Genomic DNA, 27,138 nt, shown 5'->3' with positions numbered 1-27,138 from the left:
CTGGGAAAGACGGCGCTGCCGCTCCTGCGCCGGCGACTCTTAGTCCCGCCTTCTTCCAGAGCTGCGTGGTAGTGCTCGGCCCCGCCTCTCCTTCCGCTTCAAGGACCGCGTGCATCCGCCCGCAGAGCCGCGCCGTCCGGGTGAGAGCAGCCCGCTCGCCATGAGGCCGCCGAAAGTCGTTCCGTGGTGGCGGTTCGCCAAGGTCTCCTTCGGGCTGTACACCGCCGAGGAGATCAGGTGAGGATCCGAGCCGGACCGCGCTGTGTGCGCTGCGGGGAAGGACCACAACTCCCAGTGTGCTTTGCGCGGTGGCGGCCGCTCGTGGCTGCGGGCTCTGGGCGCGGGGCATGCCGGGATGTGTAGTCCGCATGCGCCCCGGCCGCAGTGGCGAGTGCCCCCTCCTCTCATCCCCCCCCCTCCCATGGCTGGTGGGGGGTGAGGTGCATGCTCGCAGAAGTGTTTACATCAGCCACATAGATGCGCATTGTCAATGCTAATTGTCGCATTAAAGCACATTTCTCTTTTTTTTTCTTTCTTTTTTTTTCTGCCTCTGATTTTTATCCTTTCTCTCTGCTTCAGGAAACTGAGTGTTAAAGCCATAACGAATCCTCAGTATTTGGATAACGTGGGGAATCCTTCTGTTAACGGGCTGTATGACCTGGCTCTGGGGCCTCCTGATTCCAAAGAAGCTTGTGCGACGTGCATGCAGAACTTCAGCAACTGCCCAGGGCACTTTGGCCACATCGAACTGCCTCTCACTGTCTACAATCCTCTGTTTTTTGATGTACGTATGCTTAATTACTGTCTCACAAATGAAATGAGGCATAGTGTTCAAACTGTGGTAGTCTGTAGTGCTTGAAAATTAGTTAAGGTACCAAGATCTGGTTTTGTTTTCATTTTTTCCTCTTGGTTTGTGTAGTTTGACTTCAGGAACCAGTAAATGTCACAGTTAAAAGATTTGTTGTGATAGTTAGATGAGGATAGATTTTGTAAACGTTTGCAAAATGCATCATTTCTTGTAACTGTTATTTTAGTCACTGTTGACAAACAGGGGTATTGAATGTTGATAACCATGTGACTTATTTCAGGGTCTCATGCCTTAATTAAATGGCTTCTGCAGTATCAGTAATTAGTTGTTTCCTTTAAACTTCTACCTACTTTTATCCTAGAGTTTCCAAGTGTTTTTTGGAGAATCAGCTTTTGTTCAAGCTCAAAATAGAGATGTTTGTGTATTTGTATGTATAGGTCCTCTTATTCCAGAAAGCTGGGTCAATATGGATGATACATGACAACTTATGTAGCATTACACTGAGTGACAACACACGTGCAAGCTAATAAATCTACCAGGTTAACTTTTTTCCTGCTCTTTTTGTTCCAGAAACTATACCTTCTGATTCGAGGTTCTTGTTTAAATTGTCACATGCTGACATGTACTCGAGCTGTGGTTCATTTGCTGCTAAGTCAACTGAAGGTCCTGGAGCATGGGTTGCTTCATGCTGTCCATGATCTTGAAGTCATCTTAAATAGGGCAAGTAGTCTGTCATTCTCTGTTCATTTCTTTGAGCTGACAGTGGTGTGATTACAGACCTATCTTTATTCTGTACTGTTTGTTTCAGTTTTTAGAGCAATGTGCAGATGCAACAGCTCTAGAAATAGAAGAAGAATTAAATCGCCACGTTGACGAAATATTGCAAAGTCAAGAACTAAGTGATCAGTGTTCAAATGTGAGTAGAATCACTGCTCCTCTTAGGATTTTGTCCTTGAGTTTTGAACTGTGTTACCTTTACAGTGAAATGTCTAAAATTGTGTGTGAACATATTTTTTTCCCTGGCCCAAAGTTAGAGTAACGATTAGCTTTGTATGAAATATGCTTTATTTTCTGCTCTCTCTTTTCGCTCACTAGGTGAAAAATGTTTGTGAGTGTAGAAATAAATTGATATCACAGTTCTGGAAAGCACATATGACTTCAAAGAAATGTCCAAACTGCAAGTAAGCTTAACTAAATAAGGAATTAAATGGGTGGTGTAAAGTTGAACAGTGTAAGCCTCTTTTTTTGTTCTTTTTTTCTTTAAGATCAAGGAGATCACTGGTGCGAAAGGAGCATAACAGCAAGCTGACAGTAACTTATCCTTCTACAGTGTTTCGTAAGTCAGGAGAAGGCACTGTGGATGAACCAGCAGGTAAGAGATTTGTCTTCTACTCAAAAGTGTTTGCACTTCCTTGCCTGTGTTTAAGATGGACAAATTCCCAACAATGAATTCGAGCTTTTAACTTGTGTATTAATAAGAAGCCAACACAAAAACAAAATTAAAAACCACAGTAAGTTCAGCAGTAGATTACCCAATTTCCATTAAATTCCAGGTGTCTGCTTTTGCATCCTGTCTGTATTGTCTGTACTGAAGTGGTACAGTTTGCTGTTAATCAAATACAACATGCTTCAGCTGTTAGGATGAGTTTTATTTTAGTTACTTGCACTGTCATCCAGTGGCCGCATAAATGATTCTCTTTTTCCTTAAAGAGAAGACTTCTTCATTAATTTCATATCCCAAAAGCAAACAGGTTAATGACACTACTCTGAAGTGTATAGTGACCAGTGTATTTATTAGGTGTGTTATTTCCAATCCTTCCCTTTGCTGGAAACCCTTCCCACTGTAAGTGAAGAAAACCTTTCACGCTAATTTTTATTATTATATTCTCACTCTTCTCCCTTTTCTTTCCTTTTAGCTATTGATGAAACTCAGTTAGGGAAAAGAGGATACCTGACACCAATGACTGCCAAGGAGTTTGTCTTGGCTCTGTGGAAGAATGAAGGTAAGGTTTGTTCTGTGTGAATGCCTTTTCATATCTGTACCTTTTGCCTTAAGAGCTCTTGGTTGAAAGACAGATTTAAGTGACAAGAGGGGCTGGTTCCTAGTGAAGGCAGAGTATTCGGTGACCCTGTTTGATCAGCTGTTCTCAAATTGCCTCTTCTCAAAGCTAGGTTGTTGTTCATGGAGAATATGTTGTCTGTGTGCCTCTGTGCTTACTATTCCCCACTGTTTTATTGGAATAAGACTGAACATTCTGAGTTTCCTGTGCACTGAATGTGCCTACAGTTGGAAGGTAAAACTAAGAGATTTCATGTTGTAGTCACAGCAAGTAGCTGTGAGCTGTTTCTTCCAGCTCTTTTTACCTTTTTTTTCCTTATGTTCTGTATTTCCATTCATAGTTGTTTCTTAAAGAAGCCATGTATGACCAAACAGAACAGTAGCATTCTTTCTGAAGTATTTTTGCCTAAATGTTCTTTTAAAGAAGCTGCCTAGTACTTACCTTAGCAGATTCTTTTGTCTCTCTTGGCCACATGTATCTGGGGGGGTTGGATTCCCAAACAAAAGCAGTAATGGTGTGTTTCTCTCTTCAGGTTTCTTTCTGCGTTACATCTTCCCTGGGATGGATCCCCATAAGAATTCAGCTTTCAGCCCAGATATGTTTTTTTTAGATCTGCTTGTGGTTCCTCCTTCAAGGTAAAAATTCCCCTGACAAACACTAGAGATGTCATAGGATTTAGCACATACTCTCCTAAGGAGTCAGAAGATGCATGCTAAAGTGTATTTTGGTATTAGTATTTCAAACTATAGATATGTGAATATTATAGCTGTATGGAATCATTCCTCTTTTATGACTGACTCGGTGTCATAAGTGAAGTTTTAAATGCTCACTGTTAGTTCACAGGGGTTATTTTTCACGCATTGAAGATTCAGCTCAGAATGCTTGAGATTTATTATGCTACTTCTTGGCAACGTTAATGTTCTCAAATGGTTTGGACCTGCCGTAGGTATCGCCCTATAAATCGTGTTGGGGACCGCATGTTTACGAACGGTCAGACTGTGAACCTGCAGGCTGTCATGAAAGATGCCACCCTGATCCGCAAGCTCTTGGTTTTCATGGCAAAAGAGCAATGCCAACCTATTAAAATTGTGGAAGATGAAGTCCAAAGAGTAAGAGTTGCCTGTTATCCTATTATCTGCTTTTTTTGATGTATGGTTACAGTTCAGGTAGGCTCCTGTTTGTACTGTTCCAGTAACAGGTTTTGCCTGGGCCATTGGAATACGTGCTGCTAGATGTATTCTGTGAAGATACTTTTGCTTGTGTCTCTTTCCACTCAGCTGTCTTGTGCAAAAGGGAGAATACTTTACATATACTTCCTTAATGGAGATTTTGTGTTGGACTACTCTGTGTGAGAGGCAGTGGGCTCCTGTTACTGGGAAACAAAATGTGTACAGCAGAAACAGTTTAAAATAAAACTTCCTCAGCAGCTCATCAAATGAAACCTGGTGGTGGGGGGGAAAGCCACTGTATCTCCTAAGCCTAGTAGAGCCAATTGGTTGTTTCTGACCATGAACGTAATTACTAACAATGCTTGCTAGCTTCCAACCAGTTCACATGGTAATACAGTAGTAGAGTATGTCACTATTATTCATCCAAGCTTTGTGGCTTCATATTGTTTTTCTGTGTTAGTATTGAGAAGCCTTGCAAGGAGAGAGCTTCTGTGTTCAGGCTGTGAACCACAGGGCTCCTCCACAGAGGGGGCTTGACTCTGTGGGAAGGTTGGACTGTGAGTTTGCATATCTGTGCAATCAGTCATTTAAGTAATGAGAGCCCTTTTGAAAAAATAATGGGCATACAGCATGCAACTGTCTGTGTGGAGTTCTAAGGTTCAGGCATGTATCCTCTGCCCTTGAAATTCCCACTTTGAGAACATAACTGAGAAGAAAAATAGGCTAGATTCAATCTGGTTTACATATCCCCAGCTTTTGCTTGGTTTTGTTCTGTTCTATGGTTATTCCCTCTTTTTGGAGTGTCACTAGTGTTCCAGCTATTGGCTTACATTGGTATGAAGCCTAATATTTTTCTGGAAATCTCCTTGGGTGCTGTGCACAACTGAAGGAAATCCTGTATTTCTGGCAGATACATTCAATGTAATGTTCTACAAAGGAAGAAACTTCTTGTTTCTCACGTGGAGTGCAGGTTAGCCAACACACATAACTTACAGAGCAGAAATAAATCATAAACATATGGAATGCTTCTTTTTGTATTTGTTTATAAACTGTTTGTTATTAAGAAGTCTCTGATATTGGACTTAATTTCATCTGGATGTGGTTCACACCCTGAAGTATAAGGATTTTTACTGTGTTCTAGTTACTCCGAATGTAACCACTAGGTGGGGACGTGCCTTTAAGATGTTGGAGGGGAGAGAATATTGTATGTGTTTTGGAGATGACTGGTGGTATTTTGACTGTGAGAACAAAGTGATGCAAGCAATCTCAGGTTTGTGTCTTTATCTGAAAATAGGACTTTTCAGAAGCATGGTGGTTCTTAGCCCACCACTGGCTGGCTTAAAAAAGCTAATTTGGGAAGAGGACTGTACCAAGCAATGGGTCATTAAAATGCTGCTGGAATCTTTGGAGGTCTCTTTATGTTTCTAAATCCTGACAGCAGACCACTCTGAACACTTAACTGTAACCACAGTATTAACTTATCTCTCAATTTCAAGTGGACAGTGCTTCATTTGCCGTGTGATGTGATAATTTAATTCTGATAAATAACAAGGTGTTTTCTTTTTTTGTTAAATCCAGGTCTCTGTTTTCTGTTTCTGTAGGAGACAGGTGAGGGTGATGAGCCTCTGGACCGTTCTGTGCTGGCAACAATTCCAGGACAGACCATTGCAGACAAGCTTTACAACGCTTGGATACGTCTTCAGACCCACGTCAACATCGTGTTCGACAGTGACATGGACAAACTCATGACTGAAAAATACCCTGGTATTCGTCAGGTGTGTAGCAGGGAGGTTCACAGGCTTTGGTCTTTGTGCATTGCTGACCTTTAAAGGGAGAAAGAAATGGATGGGATAAGAAATAAGTGAAATATTTGTGCTCGATATGGTGGCGTTTTCGTGATACTGATTGCTGTAATGTCTTGGGAATCTGTCTGGTGAGAATGCTTTTATGTTCCACAATTTGATCATTAACTGTTGTTTCCAAAGCTATTAGAGAAAAAGGAGGGACTGTTCCGCAAGCACATGATGGGAAAACGTGTGGATTTTGCAGCTCGATCGGTCATTTGCCCTGATATGTACATTGGGACCAATGAGATTGGCATCCCCATGGTAAGAAGAAATAAGGGAGTATCTCCTTATGATGCTGAACTGTACAGCAGTGTTTTCAGCATCATAGTAAGCAGTTTAGGAGAGGTGCACTAATTTGTCTAGGCTTTTTTCCACCTTACCAGTGTGTTAATGAAGGAGTATTGAAGAGCAGGAAATTCTTACTCTTATACTGAATGCTAAGCCTATAAAAGAGGATGGAAAAAGCCAAAGAGCTGCCCTTGCTTCCTTGGTTAATGAATTAGTACAAATTTCATAAGTAGGTCATGTTTCAATGTTGATCTTTGCAGAGTGTATCCTTTAACAGGCCTGACAGCCTTAAAGAAAAGGCCATAGGTTTGTCCCAGCCTTCATCCTTAATGAGTCACAGAGATTAAACCAGTTTTGATCGTATAGGCAGTCTTTTCTGCTTGCCTGTATAAGAACAGTGAGTCTGGTGCTTATGCACTTTTCACCTTTGTTGTAAGTTTGTTTGCAGAACCTAAAACAAGGCTGTTTTTTATTTTTATTTTAGTTACTAATTCAGTTTTTTTCTGCTTCAGTTGAACATCATAAAGACATCGTTTTCTGTCCTTGCATTGTAGATTGTAAAACTGAAATGTATTCATTTGGCATGACAATAGGTTGAGGAAGAATTTCTGTTTACATTTTATGAATTAAGTCAATCCTATTTTCTCAGTAACTTACTATTATTATTTTTAATGCAAAAGCTGAACAACTAGTTGTTTCTCTCCTCTTTCCCTTCCTGTCCAGGTATTTGCTACCAAACTCACCTACCCTCAGCCAGTCACTCCCTGGAATGTCAAAGAGCTGAGGCAAGCTGTCATAAATGGCCCAAAGGTTCACCCTGGGGCTTCCATGGTCATTAATGAAGATGGGTCTCGTACAGTGCTGAGTGCAAGCAGCCTGACCCAGAGGGAAGCCATAGCTAAGCAGCTCCTCACACCTTCTTCAGGTGCACCCCAGTCAGGACTAAAGATTGTGAGTACGACCAAGACTTGACTTGTCAGAACCCATCAGTTGTGGTTGGGTTTCTTGTTCTTGCTAGTGATTCTCAGACCTGCTCACAGAGGCTTCCTGGACAAGGTTATCTTGTCTATTAGGACATGGCTTGGAAAAGGTTAAGGTGGTATGTGTGTGCAGTGTGTGGCATTCATCATGCCAAGATGCTGAATAGTCTGTCTTACAGCTTGAGCAGTTCTAGCTCATTTAAAGATAATTATTATTTAATTTTTTATTTATTTAAATAATAATTATTTAAAGATAAAATACTGCCCTATCTTTTTTACTTTTGGATTTCCCTGCTTCCCTGTCCTCAGCTAATGTTAGTGGGTTTTTTTTTCATCTCCTTTTGAAATGTTCTGCTTTGAGCTGCTTTGTGATAGTAGCTCTGGGGGCTGAAATTCAATATATATTCATAGAGTAGGTGTGACACAAGTGGTTTGCGTGACCTGTCTTTCATGGTAGGGTTCCTGCTGTCAGAGCTGTACATCCAAGGTTGAGCATTTTGAAAGGATAGTAGATATCCTGTTGACCAGTACGGTGGTTTATGGAGAGGGCTTCAGCTCCCAAACACTTGCCAAAGAAAACTCTGCTTTGTTTGTTTTTAATTTGGGTGGCATTTGAAATTGTGGTTCTCACGTCTGTGTGCTGTGGCAGAAAAGCACTGATGAACTGCTGTGCTAAAGCTAAGCTTTTCTCAGTAGGTTTTGTGAAGGGATTCTATTTTGGTGTATGTTTCTGGGGCTGAGAATAATCCTTCAGGGCTACACAGAATCCTACATGTGGTAAATATGTAATGAAGGAAAGGGTTTTTTTGCAGGGCTCTCAAACACAGGCTCAGGTGTTGAAGTTTGGGCTCCAGTTCTGAACTCTGTGGACATTTCCAAACAAAGAACCAGCTAAAATCAGTCTAACACTTTCTTTGCTTGCAAACAGTTAATTTTCTCTCCCTTAAATTACACCCCATTATAAGGTACCAGACTGAGTGTTGCAATGAGATCAGCAGGGATGCTCACAAGTGCTGGTGTGGTTATTGAGAGCTGCAGTGGGAAGTAGTAATTTTTTGGGTGATTACTGCACCAGGGACTGCAAAATTGCTTCAGCCACAAATCACTGTTCTGTGGCTTTTGGAGTTGTCAGTCCCCCAAACACAGATTCACGTTGGCTGTTTTTATCAGGAGGATGACCTGCAAAACAAATGGGAAAATGTAAGTTTCTTTTTCAGTCTTTGATCCCCGTATTACCAAGGGAGAGGAGAGGCTGGTAGGACATGGCTTGAATGCTGTTACCTTGGTTTGATCACTGTGGTTTGTGGGTGTTAATGGAGGACGTGCGGTCTCAGAATGTGGTTAGATGGAGAGCAGAGAGATTTTGGAACAAGCAGTCTTGATTCATTAAAACTTCAGCACTGGCAGTTAATACAGGAAGGAAAACATTTTGGATGCACACGAATGTTGAGATTTTTAGAGACCTGCGTGGAAATACTTCACAGGCAGTAACAAAAATCCTCTTGCAGGTTTGCCGACATATTAAAACTGGAGATGTCCTGCTACTGAACCGCCAGCCCACCCTTCACAGACCCTCCATCCAAGCTCACCGGGCCAGAATCCTGCCTGGGGAGAAGGTGCTGAGGCTCCACTATGCCAACTGCAAGGCGTACAATGCTGATTTTGATGGTGATGAGATGAACGCCCATTTCCCACAGAACGAGCTGGGTAGAGCAGAGGCCTACACCTTAGCCTTTACTGATGAGCAGTATCTAGTTCCAAAGGTAAATAGAACTTTGTCCCATGGGAAATCACATTGTTTGAAATATTTTGTTGTTGTCTTCTCTCAGGATTAATGAGGTGACATTTGTTCTCTGTGGGATTTGTTGTATTTCTTAGTTCCTTTGCTGCCTCTACTTGTTGACAGAGGGGCTCTTTTCCTCTGCACATTCTTGTTGTTCAGGCACTGTTACTTTATTCTCCTTTCCTTGATAGAGAACACCCATCACAAAAAATCTTGTTTCATATAACTCAACATCCAGAAGAGTTTTACTGTGAAGAAGTGTTCTTTAGAAGTGACTTTGGTGCTTTTACTCAGTTGCACCCGCTCTGGGAGCTGCTAACACTTAACTTATTATCCCCAATCCTTTTTCTTCCAAATTTCTGTAGGATGGCAAGCCACTTCCTGGATTGATCCAGGACCACATGATTTCTGGAGTCAGCATGACGACCCGAGGCTGCTTTTTCACAAGAGAGCAATATTTGGAGCTTGTTTATCGAGGACTAACAGACAAAAAAGGAAGAATTAAAACCTTTCCTCCTGCCATTATGAAGCCACAACGATTATGGACAGGAAAGCAGGTAGTCATAATTTATTGGAGTAAAGAATGCTGGTTGTTCCAAAGTAAGCAGAATGCTAATGTTGGGACCAGTGCTGCTGAGGGCTGCTGAAAAGCTGGATCCTATTGTATAAGCAACACCATATAGATTGTGATGAATGTTCCAACTGGAACTGAGAGAGTATCTTTTCATTTAAAAAGCATGCTCCTGTCTTGTAAGCATCAGATTTTTGAGCTTTTAGGGTTTTGGTATAAATTGAAAATCTATGTGTATGACATTAGTATTTTTTCCTGCTTGCCAAATTCTTTACACTAAGAAGGAAATATTGGGAAATAAATAACTCCTGCTGTTTCTGTTTCTTTATAGGTTGTTTCTACATTGTTAATAAACATCATTCCACATAACCACATCCCGCTGAATTTGACTGGGAAAGCTAAGATAGGTGGAAAAGCCTGGATGAAGGGTCCTGCAAACAGATGTCTGAATCTTGATTCGATGTGTGAATCTCAGGTATGCTGGTGCCTGGACTGGGAAACATTTTAATATAAACGTGTGTATAGAGTAGTGCGGAGGAGTGAGAAGGAAAAGCAGAAGGATGATTAAGTTAAAACCAAGCATTTAAATATACTTTCTACCAGAAGGTAGAGATTAGAGGGTAGGCCTGGGTGTTGAGAGAAACTCTCTTCTGATCCTGACTGATGCAGGCTCCATCTTGTTTTGTTAGACCATGTCTTCATTGTTTCATTTTATAACTGGAGAAAAATAAATGGTATTGGAGGTTTTCTTTTTGCTGTAAAGACTGTGGCCTTTCCAGTATTTAAAGGGAGATTATGAACAGGAGGGAAATCGACTCAGGCCCTGGGCAGCCTGATCTGAAGCTTGATCTAGCTGTCACCAGCCCTGCCACAGCATGGGGTTGGAACTAGATAACCTTTGAGGTCCCTTAAAACCCAAGCCATTCTATGATGAATAGATAACATTGGTGAATATATTTAACCTTTCACCAATTTGTGGTGGTTTTTTTTTTTTTTTATTGTTGTTCTTATTGAATAGCTGTGTTTTCTTCTTTCAGGTTATTATTAGAAGGGGGGAATTACTTTGTGGTGTGTTGGACAAAGCTCACTTTGGCAGCTCTGCCTATGGCCTAGTCCACTGTTGCTATGAGATCTATGGGGGTGAAACCAGTGGAAAAGTGCTAACATGTCTAGGACGCCTCTTTACTGCTTATCTGCAGCTCTACAGGGGATTTACAATGGGTGAGTATCACAAAGGCTTATCCACTACTACACTGCACTGAAGAACCTCGTAAGGTGTAAAGCAGATTTTAGTGGGCAGAATACATGCCAGGAGTTCTGTGAATACTTTCACAAGACATTGTCTTTGAGTGGAATCTTTTTTTTTTTCCCCCCTCCTGATTTTAAAACAGCTGGCCTTCTACGAATAAAGAGAAAGTATAATCTTGAGTACATCCATTAAGTTCTCTTATCTGTCCTGCCTAATCAAAATGGGTGGAGCATAAATACCATGTATTTAAACTTTGTTTAGATACGATCTTCTATGAGCCTGCATGCTATTTTTTACTTCTCTGGGAAAAGAAAAACAAAACAAAACCACAGCAGTTGCATACAAGCCATAAAAACTGATGAGTGAAATGGGAGGACCTTGAGGGGTTATTAAGGTCTGCATATCTCACTTAACTGTGAATCTTTTGGTAAATATTTGACTTTCATTACAGCTTTGCCAACTCATACAGAAATGTACTCGGTTGTGAATAAAAAAGTTGACCCTCTGTGTTCTCTTGCAGTAGTTAAAATGCTTTGAAGGACCATGTACAGCTTTGCAAGATGTGTTTATTACTAGTGAAATATTTGTTGTGCGCTGCAGCTTGGGGGGATTACTTTCACTGGAGCAAGGGTACAAAAACTACTTTGACAAAGTCAGTGAGCGAGGATAATTAGAACATCAGAAAAAGAGAAGCGAGTCTGGAGCAGGAGACTAGTGTGAGATGATTCAGGGCTGAAGGAAGAGATATTGAGGTGAGTAAGGTTCAGAAGGAGACAGTGTAGGAGAGACCAAGTTATAATGGGAGGAGGAGAGGAAGGCCTGGACTCTAAAGGTGTTGGGATATATAATGGAGTCATGGGCACCTTTGCTTTTTTCACGCTTGTACAGCTCGGTAGTGAAGCATCCCACTTGTCCCCATGTACATATAGTGTGTTGGAATAATTGAACCTGGGAGAGATTTCTGGGGCTCTCTGCTCAAAGCAAGTCCTGCTGGGTGAGTTTGTGCAGGGCTGTCTCCTGTGAGGATCATCTCTGTGGACAGTGATTCTACAGTCTCTCTCAGCCAGCATTTAATCTTCTGCATCTTCAGAAGCAAACAAATGCATCTCTTTCAGCTTCTCCACATCCATCGTATGTTCTAGCCATTTTAGTGCGTGGTTCTGGTGACTTCTGCAGGAAGTGGGGTGCTTCCTCAGATCTTTTTTGGTTTAGATCATTGGGGTCTGTCTGTCTTTAACAGGGATTGAAGATATCCTGGTTAAACCTGAAGCAGACCGCAAAAGACACAAAATCATCAAAAAGTCAAGCCAGTGTGGTATTGAAGTAAGTCTGTTTCACACAACTTCTTCCCCAGTATATTTCCCATTATAGTATTTTTTTCCCAATAATATAAAAAATTGGAAATTCTACCCTATGTAATCATTTGCTTGGCACCTAAGAAAAATCGTGTTTTACTTTCAGGTTGTTAGAGCAGCTCTTAATTTGCCAGAAACAGCATCATGTGAAGATGTCAAAGGGAAATGGCAGGATGCCCATCTCTGCAAAGACCAGAGGGATTTTAACATTGTTGACCTGAAATTCAAAGAGGAAGTAAACAATTACAACAATGAGGTTAACAAGGTTGGCATCGAGGCATCTGTATTTACTAATTTTGTTTAGAGCCTTTCTGTTTAAGTTAATTTCATGTTGACTGACTGTTCTGGAGACAGAAGCTTCCATCTGTCCCGAGCATGAGGTTTCACATACCACCTTCCCAGAACACCTCAACCACCTCCTTCCTGAATGAGATATTCAGAATGCTTTTAAAATCCTAAACAGAGATGTCTGCAGTTAGTCTTTGCTTCACTTTCAACAGGGATTAATTGTTTGTTATTTTTGTTCCCCTCACCACGCCCCCACTACAGGTTTGTATGCCATTTGGTCTGCATAGGAGCTTTCCAGAGAACAATTTGCAATTGATGGTCCAGTCAGGAGCCAAAGGATCCACTGTAAATACAGTGCAGGTAGGTAATGGCAGTTATCAATGTACGTAGCTGCTAAGAATTGTATGATTTGACCTAGAGTGCAAGTTAATGAAAAGTTATTCAGAGGCTCTCTAATAGCAATGCAAAATGTTTATTGTGGGCTTTGGGAATGGCAATAATGTAAGAGCCAATATATTTGCAGTATTTTAGTTTCACGTGTATTTGTACTGAACTATTTATACAGAATGAGAATGAAAGTGTTGAACTCAAGTCAAGATGCTGGGATGACTTTATTAAAAAGACCAGATGTGATCCACGTGCCTTTACTGCCCATCATTAGCAAGAACATTCACTGAGCATTTCAGCATTTAATTAAAGAATAGTTAGAGGACAAGTAGTTCTCTGTTTTTAAGGAAAAAATATTTCACTTCTGTGAGCAAAAGTTGATGGAAAAAATGACATTTCCTTTTTCTCTCCTGTATGCTTCCTGTTCGAATGCAGATTTCTTGTTTGCTGGGCCAGATTGAGTTGGAAGGTCGAAGGCCCCCATTGATGGCATCTGGCAAATCTCTGCCATGTTTCCAACCTTATGATTTTTCCCCTAGCTCAGGAGGATTTGTGACTGGCAGATTCCTCACTGGGATCAGACCTTCTGTAAGTTCAATATGCCTTCTTCTTGGAATTTATATAGATCTTGCTATTGTAGAGTTTTTTGCAGTTATGGATAAATAACTATGTCACCATACTTTCAAATGCAGCTCTTCAGAAAGAGTATGAATTACCAGTCTTGGTGTACTTGTCACCAGGATACTGATGGGATTGCTTTTGTGTTTAGGAATTCTTCTTTCACTGCATGGCTGGCAGGGAAGGTCTCGTGGATACAGCTGTCAAAACCAGCCGTTCTGGGTACCTACAAAGGTAAGAGGCTGTTATTCTGGATCCTTATCCAGGCCACACCTGCAGTATGTAGAAGGTGAAACTTATAAATTATTTTGGAGATAGCTTTTTTCATTGTTAAGACCCTTCAGTCCAAGGAAATTGCCAGAGGATCATGCAGAAAGCTTTGCAGTATCATTGCACGTTTTGTCTGTGTGTCATGTCTGTAAGAATTTTGCTTCCAAAGTTCTTGTTAAGTCTTTAAGTGCACTTAAGGTTTTTCTGGAAACAGTATTTTTCATGTTAGGGTCACATGATCTTTATTACTTCGTAGCCACAACATTCATTTATTGTTTTTCCTTTGGGACAGGTGTATCATAAAGCATTTGGAAGGACTGGTGGTTCAGTATGACCTGACGGTACGGGATAGCGATGGCAGTGTGGTGCAGTTTCTGTATGGAGAAGATGGGCTTGATATCCCTAAAACTCAGTTCTTACAACCCGAGCAGTTTCCTTTCATTGCTGACAACTATGAGGTAAAACACCTAGATGTTAATTATTTATGTGGTGTAAATAGACAGACTGAAATGCATGGTTGATATCTAGCTTATCTCTTAGTGGTGTAGTGGCACAGCTGTTTGTGTGTCACTCTCAGACTCTATGTTTTACCACTCTGTTTGAAATACAGAAGTGGCCATTAGATCTGTAGGTGATTTAAGCAGTTTAAAATTCAGCAGAGCAATGAACACTCTTGCTGTCTCTTCTAACACTGCAGTAGAATTCATATCAACAGAGATGTTGTTTCTGCTCAGGTTCTCAGCTTCAATAGCTTCCTTTTCTCTGTGTCATCTCAGTCCCTTCTTACTAAAGAGTGGTCCTAGTCACATAAAGATGTATGGACTTGAAAATTGTTTTACAGCAAAACATTTTGATTTGTAGCAGATGACCTTTTCAGTTTGCTCTGCCTTTTCAGCCACTTCTTCAGCAAGTATAGAGAGAAGGGTGATCACACAGGTAACTTTCTTCTAGGTGATTGAGGAGACAAACCATCTGAACGAAGCCTTAGCAAGGATGGAGTCTCACCAAGCCAAGCAGCAGTTTAAAGCCATCAGAAAGTGGTGGGCCAGGCACCAAAATTCAGTGCAAAGAGAAGGAGGCTTTCTGTTGTTTTCCCAGAAGAAAATGGCAAGTGTGAAGGCACAAATTCCAGGAGGAGAAAGGAAGAATGGAAGAGATCCTGCTACTTTACAGGTAACACAGAAGCAGTTGAACTGACATAGCCCTTAAAAATGCAGAGCAAACAGATGAGAAGAAAAAAATGTTGAAGAATGCAGTGATTATTGTTTTGTCCCTGCATGTTTCACAGGTTAACTTTCCCAAGTTTTGAAGAGCTTATATATCAGCTGTGTGGGTAATGAAGCTGGAATTAATTTATTGCTACTTAAAGTCTGTGGGCTGTAGAGCTAGGGCAAAGGCCAAAACCTCTGAGGTAAAACTGGCTTTAGAAAACAACCTGTGGCTGTTACACACAGAGTATAGCTCTGAGCCAGCCCTGTCTACTGTTTCAACATGTGTGCTTATACACTTGTACATCAGACACTGTGTATGGCCATGAAATGCAAACAAGTGCTACTTCACAGCCATATTTCCATGAGGCATTTGTCCTGGTACGATGCAGACAGTTTACACAAAACTCCAAATTGAAGGTGTTGAGATATAGAACTTCCGTTAGCTTGTCTGCACGTGTCACTGCTATGTTTACTCAGCTGTGCTGTGTTGGTTTTTTTGTTGTTGTTGTTGCTATTGGTGTGTCTAACGATATTCAGAACAATTTGACTTGAGGATTCATGCATTTGGTTTTTTTCTATTTTCAACAGATAAATAGATACAGATGAATATATATCTGTCTCAATATATAAGCTCATAAAGCTCAGTGTGCAGACTGCCACGTGACAAACTAGTTTCTCCTTCATAAAACAAAAAGCTTGTAAAATATACATCTAGCTTATTTCCTGCATTGTTTTTTTTACTTTTTTTTAAAGTATATTTTTCCTTTATTAAATATAACATTTGAAATGTGACTTGAAAGAACAGTTAACTGAAGAACAGTAAGACAGATCAGCATGTATAATTAAGATACCAGCTGCATTTAAAGTCTGCTGAATAAGTGCAGACTGATTTTAAAAAAGAAAAGCTCCTTTGTTATGTCAGCTTTGGACAGGTAAGTCAGCTAGCAGTAAAGATTTAAGTACTCAAGAGGTTTCACTTCAAGGTTAAAAGCATTCTTAATTTTGTTTCACTGGTTTCTGAAGTAGTTACTATGGACAGTCTTATTTCAAGTGTGTAAAGAACCTTGAAGACATTCGGGATCAAAAGTGTGAGTGTCATAAAATGAAGAATGTGTATTTGTAGTTGAGTTGTTCTTTACATTGTGTTATATGTAGCCTTGAAGTGTTTGTTTGGATAAGCTTTTCTTCCTTCCCTTGCTAGACTGCTGATGGAAATTGTGTTTTATTTTGGCTAAACCAACCTGCTTAAAAATTCTCTCTCCAGGTATTGAAGATGTGGTATGAACTAGATGAGAAGAAACGAAGGAAGTATCTGAAGAAGACAGCTAAATGTCCTGACCCAAGTCTTGCTGTTTGGCGTCCAGATTCCTACTTTGCATCTGTTTCAGAAACATTTGAAAATGGAGTTGAAGATTATATCAACAAAAGAGAATGTAAGGACAGAGGAAGTTGCATGCAACCAACACTTTCTTCTGATAGGTAATAACTTCTTTGTGCTAAGGCATTAAAAATAAATCTCTCTTTGGACTGAATTGGCTAATGGTGGGAAGTATTTCACAGCTGTGGGCTGTGTTTCTCTAATTAAGTGAGGATATACAATTTTACAGTTTCTGAAAGGGATTTATCCACAGGCTACCAGAGAAATTGACTGAAAGAGGTAACTTCATTGACCTCAGCCATGTTACGGGTTGCACAGAGTTCTCTACTTTGTACTCATTGAGCTTAAATCCCTGCTTATGTCATGTCTTTCAGATTAAAGGATTTGCTGTATTTAAAGTGGCAGCGGTCTCTCTGTGACCCAGGAGAAGCTGTGGGCCTTCTTGCAGCTCAGAGTATTGGGGAACCTTCCACACAGATGACTCTGAACACCTTCCATTTTGCTGGCAGAGGTGAAATGAATGTCACATTAGGTATTCCGAGGTGAGAAACCTGTGTTCTCAATAGGTCCTCAGCTATTTTTGGCACTTAAATAATAGTGTTTTGTCTTAATGGCGGAGTTGTGTATTCTTAAGAGCAGATTATTGTACATTTTCAGAAATACTTCCACAATGATGACAAAGTGTTGTAGGTTTAGGATTATCATTGCCTAGGCAGAAAGAGGCCTGGCTTATAGCTGCAAGGTTTCTTCTGGCTCTTCTATTTCCTGGCAGTGACTTTGCCAGCAGAAACGTTTACCAGCCAGTCATCAGCTTGCTTTTAGTAGTGCAGATGCTGACCCCTGCCTTGTGCGTGAGACTGATGTCTTAGATGGCAGATGGTTGTGTTACCTCAGTGAAGCAGAGGAGAAGAAGAAGGCAGAGGAGCATACGTTGTGCATTTGTAGGAAGCAGGCTTCATTAGTTCTTTTCTGGGAACAGCTTATTACCATCTCTGGTTTCTTCCTGTAATTGGAGTGATACTGTAATGGAATCAGTAGAGCCACTGTTGTGCTGTGCCTGGTGAGGAACCAGGGAAGTGCAAAGAAGTGCTGCAGGGGTAACCACAGCTCATGATGCATATGGTTTTGGTGAGACTGGCAGTTGCTGCTTGCTGGCTTATTAAATGAAAGAGATGTTGATTCGATTGCACAGTGTTGTATTGCTTGTTTGAAAGACCATTCTTTATTTAAAGGTTGCGGGAAATCTTGATGGTAGCCAGTGCAAACATTAAAACACCAATGATGACTGTTCCTGTGCTCAGTACCAAGAGAGCTCACAAGAAGGTGAAACAGCTCAAGAGACAGCTCACAAGAGTGTGCTTAGCTGAGGTGAGCCACCTATGCAGTGTATCCTTTGAGAATCTGCACATCAGAGACTGATACACTGAAGTCTGATGAATCCTGGGGTCCAGCCCTTCTTAGGAGTGCAGTCTTTTCTGTGTTCTTCTGCATTCCCTATCTTCTGTCTTGCTCCTTCAAGTCAGAAAGCAGCAAGGACAGAGTTAAGACTCAGCTCTGCTAAAATACTGGGCATGTTCAATGCCCAAGGGACAGAGGTCAATAAAATGAAGCTGCTGGCCTACTAAGTGTGGGTTCTTGTGAAGAAGTGGGACAAGGGCTCAGGCTGTTCTCCCAGTGTTGCCTAAATCAGTCTTTGGCAGGAGTTGAAGCCAAAAAGAATGCAGTGGAATAAAGTCATCTTCCCCCGGAGCTGTTACAAAGTCTGTGGCAAAGTTTGTCAGTTAGTCGTGTGTAATTCTGGTCTCACGTGGAAAGCATTGGAGTTGCAGGAGGTAAATAAGGTGCCTTCACCAAGACAGTCCTGTTGCTGCTTGTAGGTGTTGCAGAAAGTTGAGTTGGAGGAATCCCTGCACTTAAAGAAAAACAGCCATCGTCTCTACAAAATCAAATTCTGCTTCTTGCCCCATGAATATTATCGAGAGGAGAAGTGCGTGAAGCCCAGGGACATCTTGCACTTCATGGAAACAAGGTTAGTTTGTGCTTTCCTGTTTCTCTTCTCTTGACCTTATGTGTACTCTAAGGATCATTGTTACCACTGCTGTGGTTTTTGGTGCAGCCCTACCCTAGAAATACTGTTGCATCCACCAAAGGCTACGTCCTATCGTGAATTGACTGGCTTCTTAAGATCTGTTTTCTGACAGAATCATAGTATAACTGAGCTTGGATGCTTGGGTTTGCTTCTTCATTCAGGTTCTTTAAAATTTTCCTGGAAGCAATCAGGAGGAGGAGTGCAAAGATGTCATCTTTTACTGAAGTCAGTGCCCGCAAAGCGACTCGTAAAGATTTGGAAGGTGATGGAGGTGACAAGGTACAGAAAAACATAACCTGAACTCAGTGCTTTCTTTATCTGTTTATGAGAACGAGAATCTGGAAAAGCATGGCCTGCTTTGATAAAACACTAGATGTGTGAATATTGAATTACTTGTTAATTATTTTCTCTATGTACAAACTACTTTTGTATTCTCATAACAATTACTTCCTTGTTAATTTTATTGTAGATAAAATCCTCATTTACTTAAGACTGTACTCTGAGAATGCATATTTGTTTTAGGCTCAGTGAGACAAAAGCTTACTACTCTCCCAGAATGAGATCCTGTCACAGAACTGCTTGCCAGTACCTTCGGGGAAGGATAATTTATTTGCTGAAGAGCTTTTGCATGCTTCTTCTGTCAATCCTTTCTGAATAAGGGCTGTCATATAAACAGAGTAATAGTTTACATATCGTAGCATTTCTTGTTTAATGCTGAAGAGGAAATGTCCACCTTAAAGATGGACGAGGGATTGCTAAATTACAGATACACAGCTAAAGGTTTCTGAGGGATTTCATGCTTTCAGGCAGAGTCAGTCTGATTGTGATTCTGATCTATTATGGATTTCTAGGCACAAAATAATGAAGAAGCTCCAGAAGGTGAGGAGGAAGAGAAGATTGTTGATGCAGAACCTAATGAAGGGGATGGTGATGCTACAGAAGCAAAAATGAGGAGGAACCAGGAAGAAGAGGTAATGACTTCATAGGTGCTCAGCACTGTGCTTCATTTGTTTCCACTGCCTTGGTCTGCACAGGAAGGAAAATTTCCATTGAAGCAAGAGCCAAGGCTATGATTCTGTAAGCAGGGACTGAGCTGCATCTGCTGCATCATTCTCTTTACAACAGTTACTCTTCCACTATGCCATGTGGTACAGGTGAGGTACTCACAACACGTCTGCCAAGAAGATTTATGTAACAAACTGCTTCATGTGTTCTGTGTTCCCTATGTGTTCTAGCTCGAATAAGTGCCTCATTATTTCTTTGTAGGTTGATTATGAGAGTGAAGAAGAGAATGGGGAAGAAAATACTGCTGAGAATCCAGAAGACGAAGAGGCTGAATCAGAAAAGGAAGAGAAGGCCCAAGATGCTGATGAAGAAGATCAAAACGGAGCAGATGGAGATGAATCTCAACATCTTTCCTTTATGTCTCAGACTAAAAAAGAGAGAGATCAATTGCTTAAGTCAGCAGAGGTGCGAGTAAATGCTGTTCTGAACAACCACCCGTCTATACAGGACTACACGTTTGACACAGAAAATGAGCTTTGGTGTGAGGTAAGATGGCAGCACCTGGAAATGTATGTGTGTGTTTGCACAGTGGTTGCTTGTAGCTCTTGTAACGTGCATCTGTTCAGAAAAGTTGCATTCTGTGCTTCAGCACAAGTGTACTTGGCATGATTTTCAGCAACAGAGTCCTTGATGAAACTTTAAAAAAAAAAAAAGACAACTAATGGATTTAAGTTGTTTTAATCCTGTTGGGGAAGAAAGATGGTCTGGACTAATGAAAGGCTGAGAATGTGTCTACAAGGCAGGAAGGGAGCTTCGTATGGAAAGCACATTTATTCATAGAGGACTCTAGGATAAAGCTGGAGTTCTGTAACTTTATGATACAGTAACAAGAGGGGACAGGAATTCTTGATCAGATGCAGTGGTGGCAGCTGGAAAAATGTAGCAGGAATGTGCATTTCATATATCCAGAAGCATTTCCCTCTCCCTTTTAACACTTGTAGAAATAAAACTTCCTGTTTCATATCTAACTAGTTATTTTTATACCATCTGCCTCCCCCAGTTCTACTCCTGTATTCTTCCTCCCAAAAAACCATCCGGCAACAATCTGTCTTCGACCTCAGCTATGACTCATCAACCATCCCAGTGCTGTGAAACTGTGAGAAATTGCAACAAAATCAAACAAGTTGTAGGCACTGAGAAACTTGCACGGTCCTCCTGCAAAGAAGATGGAAGGGAAGAAGTCTAACCTTCTTAAAATAAAACAGAAAACCCTATTAGTATAAGCTGCAGGGTCTTGAAAGCAATGTGAATAAATGGCCCTGGGTGTGGTGTTCGTGTTAGCATTCCTCAGCTGTAATTCAAGTTGGACATTTTTGTTCCCAAACATGCAATTAGGATAATCCCACTTGGCTGCTTTTTGCCTGAAAAGGCAGCAGGCTGGTTGCTGAGCATAAACACTGCCTTGCATTTTTTCCTCTTCAGGTTTCGTTCACACTTCCATTGATGAAGGTGTACTTTGATATCTCCTCCTTGCTTCTTTCTCTCACGCGAAACACGGTCATACACGAAGTGAAGGGGATCACACGATGCCTGCTGAATGAAAGCACCAATGAGAAAGGAGAGAAAGAACTCATTCTGCACACTGAAGGGATAAACCTTGCAGAGCTGTTCAGATACTCTGATGTATGTAACCTGGGTGTAATCCTGAACTTGAATGGCCCTTGGTGTTCTAGGGAGAGGTGGTTGATGCTTAGTGCCATTTAAGCTTAGCAGGGTTGTTGTACAGTCTTCTCAGCTCTTAAGCTCTCTTCCTTCTGTCTGGTTTTTTTTTCCCCAGATGTGTTCAGAGCTCACCAGAGTCTTTCCTCAAGGGTAGATTATAAATTGTTTTTTTGTGCAGCAGCCCAGTATCTAATGACAGATAATTCCACGCTGTGATTGTAACTGTCTTTATAAATGTTACTTGAGGGAGTTCTTCCATCTAAATGAATTGCAGTACTTGGAGATGAATAGTTCTGCTGTGCCATCTAGCCTGTAACTCTACAAATAGAAGATTGTTTTATGCTGCCTCTTTTCTACTGCTTTTGTTAAAAGTTCTGGCTGGTTGAGACAGACTGAGCATTACATTGCTTGTGAGAATTGAGCATGTCCTGCTGCTGGGAATGGTCAGTTCGTTTGTTTGTTTTCTAAATTTGGGTCTTTTTTTGTGCTGAATTTTGATTCTGATACTAGTGCATAAAGATTAAAAATGACTCTGGAGATTTGTTTGTCAGTATTTGGCTCTGAGGTACTGCCTAGCTGTCATGCAGCTGTTGGTGTTCAGTTAATGAAAGGTGAAAGGGGGGAAAAAAAGAAGTTATTTCAGCTTACTTAGCTTAGCTGAAGTTATCTGGAAAAATAAAGCAGCTGTTATCCTAATTTATGTCTGTGCTTTTTTTGCTTTTCAGATTTTAGACCTGAACAGACTTTACTCCAATGATATTCATGCCATGGCTAAGAACTACGGTATTGAGTCTGCCCTGAGGGTCGTTATAAAGGAAATAAAAGATGTATTTGCTGTATATGGTAGGATTTCTCTGTATCTTTGAAGATAGTCTTCGTTATCACAAAGATAGCTCATCATTTTGTTTGCTATCGTGCATTCTGGGAAGAATTGGGTGGTTAATTTCTATCTAATCATAGTAGAAAATTCGCTAGACAAGGTTGAATTTTTCCACACATCAGATTTTTCTTTTTTGCTATATGAATTTTGCAAGTTGGACAGTCCATGGGAATTAGTTATTAATGTCTGAGAAACATTAACTGTGTTAGATGTGCAGAGTGGCCCTGAGGATTGGATTAATTTTGCCTCACTTTAGCATTTTAATGACAGGAACTTCCTTTGTAGTTCAGTTTATATCTTCCCTGAAATAGCTGTGCTGCCTTGACTGAAGGTTTTTTCCCTTTGCACTGCTGAGAGAATCCAGACAGCTTAGGGAAGAAGCTTGATGGGCCCTGGGCAACCTGTTCTAGTGCATGGTTTAGGGGCTGGGTGCATGTAACAAAGATGAGAGAGATCTTGCTGGTTTTTTTAACAGCATTCTTGATGTTCTGGTTTCCTGGTTTATATTACAGTGAGGAATGCCCTTCTTGGAGCAGTTATGCCAACTGCATACAAAAAAGCTCAACAGCCAGAGGAACATTAATAAAGATGTCTTCTCCACGTTGAGTAGATTCAAGGGTTTAATTTAGGTCAGGTTTCCTTTTTAGAAAGAAAACCTCAGCACTGATTGCTCTTTCCTGTGTTCTTAGGCATCGCGGTGGACCCTCGGCACCTCTCTCTTGTGGCAGATTACATGTGCTTTGAAGGAGTTTACAAACCCATGAATCGTTTTGGAATTCAGTCCAGCTCCTCCCCCCTGCAGCAGATGACATTTGAAACCAGCTACAAATTCCTGAAGGAAGCAACAATGATGGGTAAATGGTTCAGCACAAACTGTATGGCTGCGGGATTTCACATGTGCTTTGTTTGCATCGGAGCTCTCCGCTATTTTGAGTAATGCATAATTGCATAGAAAAAAAATGCCAGAGGCTGAAATTTTAATTAAGTCCTTGCCTAGGAAACTGTTCCAGGCATTTTTAATAAAACTCTGCTGGCTGAAATGATGTCAGCTCCCACATGTAGTTTGTGGGGTCTGTGATTCCTGTCTGTAAGAATCAGGTAGGCTTTTTAATAACAAACCTGAAGGTGGTTAAGATTTATTACAACAAAGCTTTATAACAGACCTTTAAAGCTGCCTTTTTCTGTCTTCACTTACACCATTAACACTGTCATCTCTGCTTGGTTTTCGTGTCTCTATTATAACTCCTGCATTTTCTGCTTCCCATTTGGAACTATATATATATATTCGGAACTATATTGTAAGAACAGTCTGTTGATACTCTGATTCTGTGTTTCTTCTGCTTTTAAGCTACTGTCTTTGGTTCTTTGTTGGTTTTTTTTTCCTCTAACACAGACAAAGGGTCAGATATGCTTAATGGTAGGTTTCTGGTGACATTTGAGATGGCTGTGCACTGTTCAGTGGCCTCTGTGCTGCTCTGGAAGCTGTGCAGAGCTCTTAGCCTCATCTCTGCATGGATCACTGAGGACATTGGAAGTGGCAGTAGCCCTCTATATGTAGGAGTCCCGTCCAAAAAGCATGGCACTTTAAGTACTGCCATTGGACAGTTTGGTATCATGTTCTGGATGCTAATTGCATCTCCCTTCTGAAATTAGTTTTTGTCACTTGCTAGTTGGATGCTCTTCCTTAAATGCTCCTGTGCCTCCTTCTGTGTTACCTAATACAAATGGGAAAAGCTGCCATCCTGGCCTCTTCATCTTGTGTCTTAAACTGCGTGGCACCAGTATCAGGGAGAGAGACTTCTGTCACTGAACTTTTGTCTCTTAGTTCTGTCTGGGAAGGTAATGAGGGTTTTACTGAATAGTATCAGGTGCAATTGACTTGCAATTCATCTGAAAATCAGAAATGAGTAGAACAGGATTCTTCTTGCCCAGTTGCTTTCTCTGGGTATATTATAGCATGTGTTGAGTTATTTATAAGATAAGGTTTTTCCAGGCAAAACATGATTATATTTGTGGTGAATACTGCAAATAAAGACATGAAGTGCATACTAACAGAGGGGCATGGTAAATCTGCAGGAAAGCCAAGCTGACTGTGAGTGCAGGGGTTTATTCATTTCGCCAAGATGGAAACCAAAATCCTAATGTGGATACAGCAGCCTGGATCTAATTTGTTTTAGTGCAAGCGACAACTTGACTGTATATTGAAACAGACACTGTGCCCACGAATGGCCTGAATCAATAAGAAAGGACAGAAAGAAGCACAGGGAACAGCTAGCGTAGCAGGAAAATGCTGTTGGAGTGCAGGTGTGACCCAGCAGGCTGCTCATCAGGAGGATTTGGTGTGAGGAGAGCACATCTGCATCAGATGTGAGATCCTTTTGGCTGCGTGCTCAAAGAATAACTCTTTGTTAACACCACGTGAGCAAACAGGATGGTTCTGACTTTGTCCGTACAAAGAACCTCTTTTTCTTCTCTTTCTTCAGTTGACACACATTTAGGAGCAGCTATTTACTTGTACAGCTGTAACTGAGATCAGAGCAGCAAGCACATGCTGTCAGTTGTTACGATGCAACACCTTCCTAACCATCCTCTGTATAATAGAAAGTTCAGTTCCTTTTTGCTTGGTACAAACACAAACTTATCAAGAGTTTAACAGTTTTTCTTCCAATCTTCCAGCATACTTTAATTAGACACACACAGACACATAAAATCCAGCTTACTGATACTTAGGATGAATGAAAACCAGCCTGGTTGCTTGTAAAAACAGTGAAAGCCAAACAGCACTAGCCAGACATGTCAACCAGGGAGCTTCCAAATTTCTGTGACAACATCTCGCTACAGTGAGCAACCACAAAATCAAAGGAATTCAAGGAATGTTTCTCTCCAGTCAAAAGTTCTCTTCGTATCTTGCCAGAAGGATTTAAAATCTACATCAAAAGGATTCACTTTAACAAAGAAAAAAGACTCCACAAAAGAAAAGCAGGAATGAAAGCAAAAGCTTTTTGGTTTTGCCTCACTGATGCATTTTTTCTTTGTCAATTAATTTAATCAGCCAAATGTGTTGAGTGGAAGGTCAGGTCTGTGTTCCCTTGAAATTCAAAACGTGTTATCTTTTCATACTGAGTGGGGAGAATTGAGAAATGTGCAGCCCCTTGCACAGGAAGACTCAGAAGAGCAAATAGTTGTTGTAGGAGAGGTGGGAAGAGTTTTTGAGTTTCACTGTCAGGAATATAAACTCAGTCCTGACAGTAGGTGGCAATGCCAATGCCTTTCTGAAGCTAGGGGTCTGAAGCTGGGGGTCTGAACCAGGTGAAGTTCTTGCACGTAAAATAGAATGCTTTCTTTTCAGTGCTGACCTCTCAGAAGCCTTTGGGAACACACTAATGTGACTTTGAATTCTCTTGCAGGTGCCCATGATGAACTGAGATCCCCTTCTGCATGCCTGGTGCTTGGAAAAGTCGTTAAAGGAGGGACTGGTTTGTTTGACCTTAAGCAACCCCTTATGTAGTGTTTTGCCTGTAATTTAAGGACTCTGACTGATATGTTCATCATAAGAAGTATTTGTGTCTGTGTGCTCTACAGGTGTGCCTACAGTGTCTGTACTGAGCGCACACGTGTTGTATCTCTGGTCATCTTTTCTGTGCCAACAGATGTATTAATTTGGATACCTGTTGAACCTAATTTCTTTAATGAGATTGTTTGCACCTATAGGAGCTATCTTTTGGTCCAAAGAAACATTTACTCGCTGTTCCTTAATGTCAGCCAGTAATCTCTTCTTACATGGGCAAGAATAAAATGAAAGAGACTATCTGGGTCTTCCCAGGCAGAAATCAAAGCAGAATCTGTTGCTGGGGCCTGAATTTTGCAGGGCAGAATACTGGGTGGGTGGTTGCAGTTGCAACGTAGTAGGCACTGGTAGTACACTTCTTCATCACCAAAAGGCATGAATGCAGAAGCTTCTATAGGCATCTTCCGCTGCCCACATGTGGAACAGGTCCTGACACAGTGAGAAACCTGATATTTGATAAAGGTTTTTTTTCTGAAGTGGCAGCTTGAGCTGCTGCAACACCGCCTGTACAAAGCAGTCCTGGAAGGATTACTAACATGGAGGTTTTTATACTATTTCTGTGTAGTATTTTGTTTCAGAAAGAATATTTTACAGAGGGTGTTGCAGAGAAGTGTTAGGAACACCCTGCTATGTGACTGCATTACCGAGGGAATTTTGTCATGCAGTCATCAGCCATCACATTGCTGGCTGTTAACCAGGCAGCCTCTCTTTGTTAATCAGACCTTTTACATGCATCTTGTTCTGATTAAAAATGTACTAAAGTTGTTGCCATTCTTTGATGGTTGCACACTACTGCATAGGCACATGTTCTGCCTGCTTTCAACCCCCTGCCCGCTCCGTGGTGCCCTTAAGCCAGCTGAGGAGCTCCTGCTTGCAGCAGAGCTGCACTAAAAGGATTAGATCAGGCACTGGGAGACACTGGCTTGTGATTGGGAAAGAGCCTTTGTGGATTATCTCTGCATCAGAGCCATAAAATTGTGTGTCAGATGGACTGCAAATTTCGCTGAGGCTTAACGAATGCATTATACCATAGCTCTCCAGTTTCGCTCTGCACATTTTTTTCACTAAGGATTTCCTTTCCCATCTTCACACCTGCCATGCATTTCTCAAAAACATGTCACTGGGAGCAGCCAGGAAACAATTAGTAGGACAGAGCTTTGCGAGTGGTCAGATGGGAAAGAGCAAGTGTGGTAATGAGTCTTAATTTCAGGTTACAGTCTGCACTGTTGCAGGGAGGGACCTCTTAAGTATTGCTCACTGTCCTTCAGCAAACAGCACACTGTGTGTACAGGAGCTGGTCAGGATCAGCTTTGCAGGAGGTGATGAGGAGTTGAGGGGCAGGGAGTCAGCTGTCTGATGCTGGTGGGTCTTCAAATAGCCTTTGGAAACCCCTGCTCTGGCTGTGGCCAGATGAAGCAATCTTCCCTTTCAGTTTTGAGTAGTCTTTAACATTTACATAGCAGGTCAGCATCAGAAAAACGGTTCTCGTGTGGACTGTACTAAGTGTGGCTGTAGGAAAGGTACCAGAATTAGGGATTAGATTTTAAGTCCTTTGAAAGACAAAGGAGGTGGTTGTTCCTGTCCTGGACAAAAGGGATATGGAGTGAGTATG

The 27,138-nt window shown here is 41.2% G+C and overlaps 1 protein-coding gene across 1 annotated transcript; it reads left to right on the top strand.

The window, feature by feature from the left end:
* Positions 1-105: 105 nt before the first annotated feature.
* POLR1A (RNA polymerase I subunit A) lies at positions 106-25,859 on the top strand. The gene is made up of 34 exons (XM_065735925.1): positions 106-237; positions 580-784; positions 1,379-1,528; positions 1,617-1,724; positions 1,904-1,989; positions 2,074-2,180; positions 2,725-2,811; positions 3,401-3,503; positions 3,815-3,977; positions 5,639-5,812; positions 6,023-6,145; positions 6,896-7,123; positions 8,661-8,915; positions 9,301-9,492; positions 9,838-9,981; positions 10,544-10,727; positions 11,996-12,078; positions 12,217-12,375; positions 12,660-12,758; positions 13,221-13,373; positions 13,555-13,637; positions 13,966-14,131; positions 14,625-14,846; positions 16,149-16,363; positions 16,637-16,804; positions 17,495-17,630; positions 18,140-18,291; positions 18,513-18,630; positions 19,203-19,322; positions 19,618-19,902; positions 20,839-21,039; positions 21,804-21,921; positions 22,648-22,812; positions 25,366-25,859. Exons 1-34 carry the CDS (start codon positions 161-163, stop codon positions 25,464-25,466), a joined length of 5,130 nt encoding a protein of 1,709 aa, XP_065591997.1. The 5' UTR covers positions 106-160; the 3' UTR covers positions 25,467-25,859.
* Positions 25,860-27,138: the final 1,279 nt, after the last annotated feature.

This window comes from Cyrtonyx montezumae, unplaced genomic scaffold (genome assembly GCF_038088225.1).
Source record: "Cyrtonyx montezumae isolate F1298 unplaced genomic scaffold, pur_monq_1.0 scaffold_2, whole genome shotgun sequence".
In the NCBI taxonomy this organism is placed as follows: domain Eukaryota; kingdom Metazoa; phylum Chordata; class Aves; order Galliformes; family Odontophoridae; genus Cyrtonyx; species Cyrtonyx montezumae.
The sequence above is the reverse complement of the archived record's forward strand: the minus strand, read 5'-3'. Positions and strand labels throughout refer to the sequence as shown.

Bases quoted from the DNA above. Each gene is read 5' to 3' on its own strand.
- POLR1A (XM_065735925.1), top strand. From the start codon at position 161: ATGAGGCCGCCGAAAGTCGTTCCGTGGTGGCGGTTCGCCAAGGTCTCC. The intron at 785-1,378 runs GTACGTATGCTT...TTTTTGTTCCAG, and splicing joins ACAATCCTCTGTTTTTTGAT to AAACTATACCTTCTGATTCG. The intron at 13,374-13,554 runs GTAAGTTCAATA...TTTTGTGTTTAG, and splicing joins TCACTGGGATCAGACCTTCT to GAATTCTTCTTTCACTGCAT.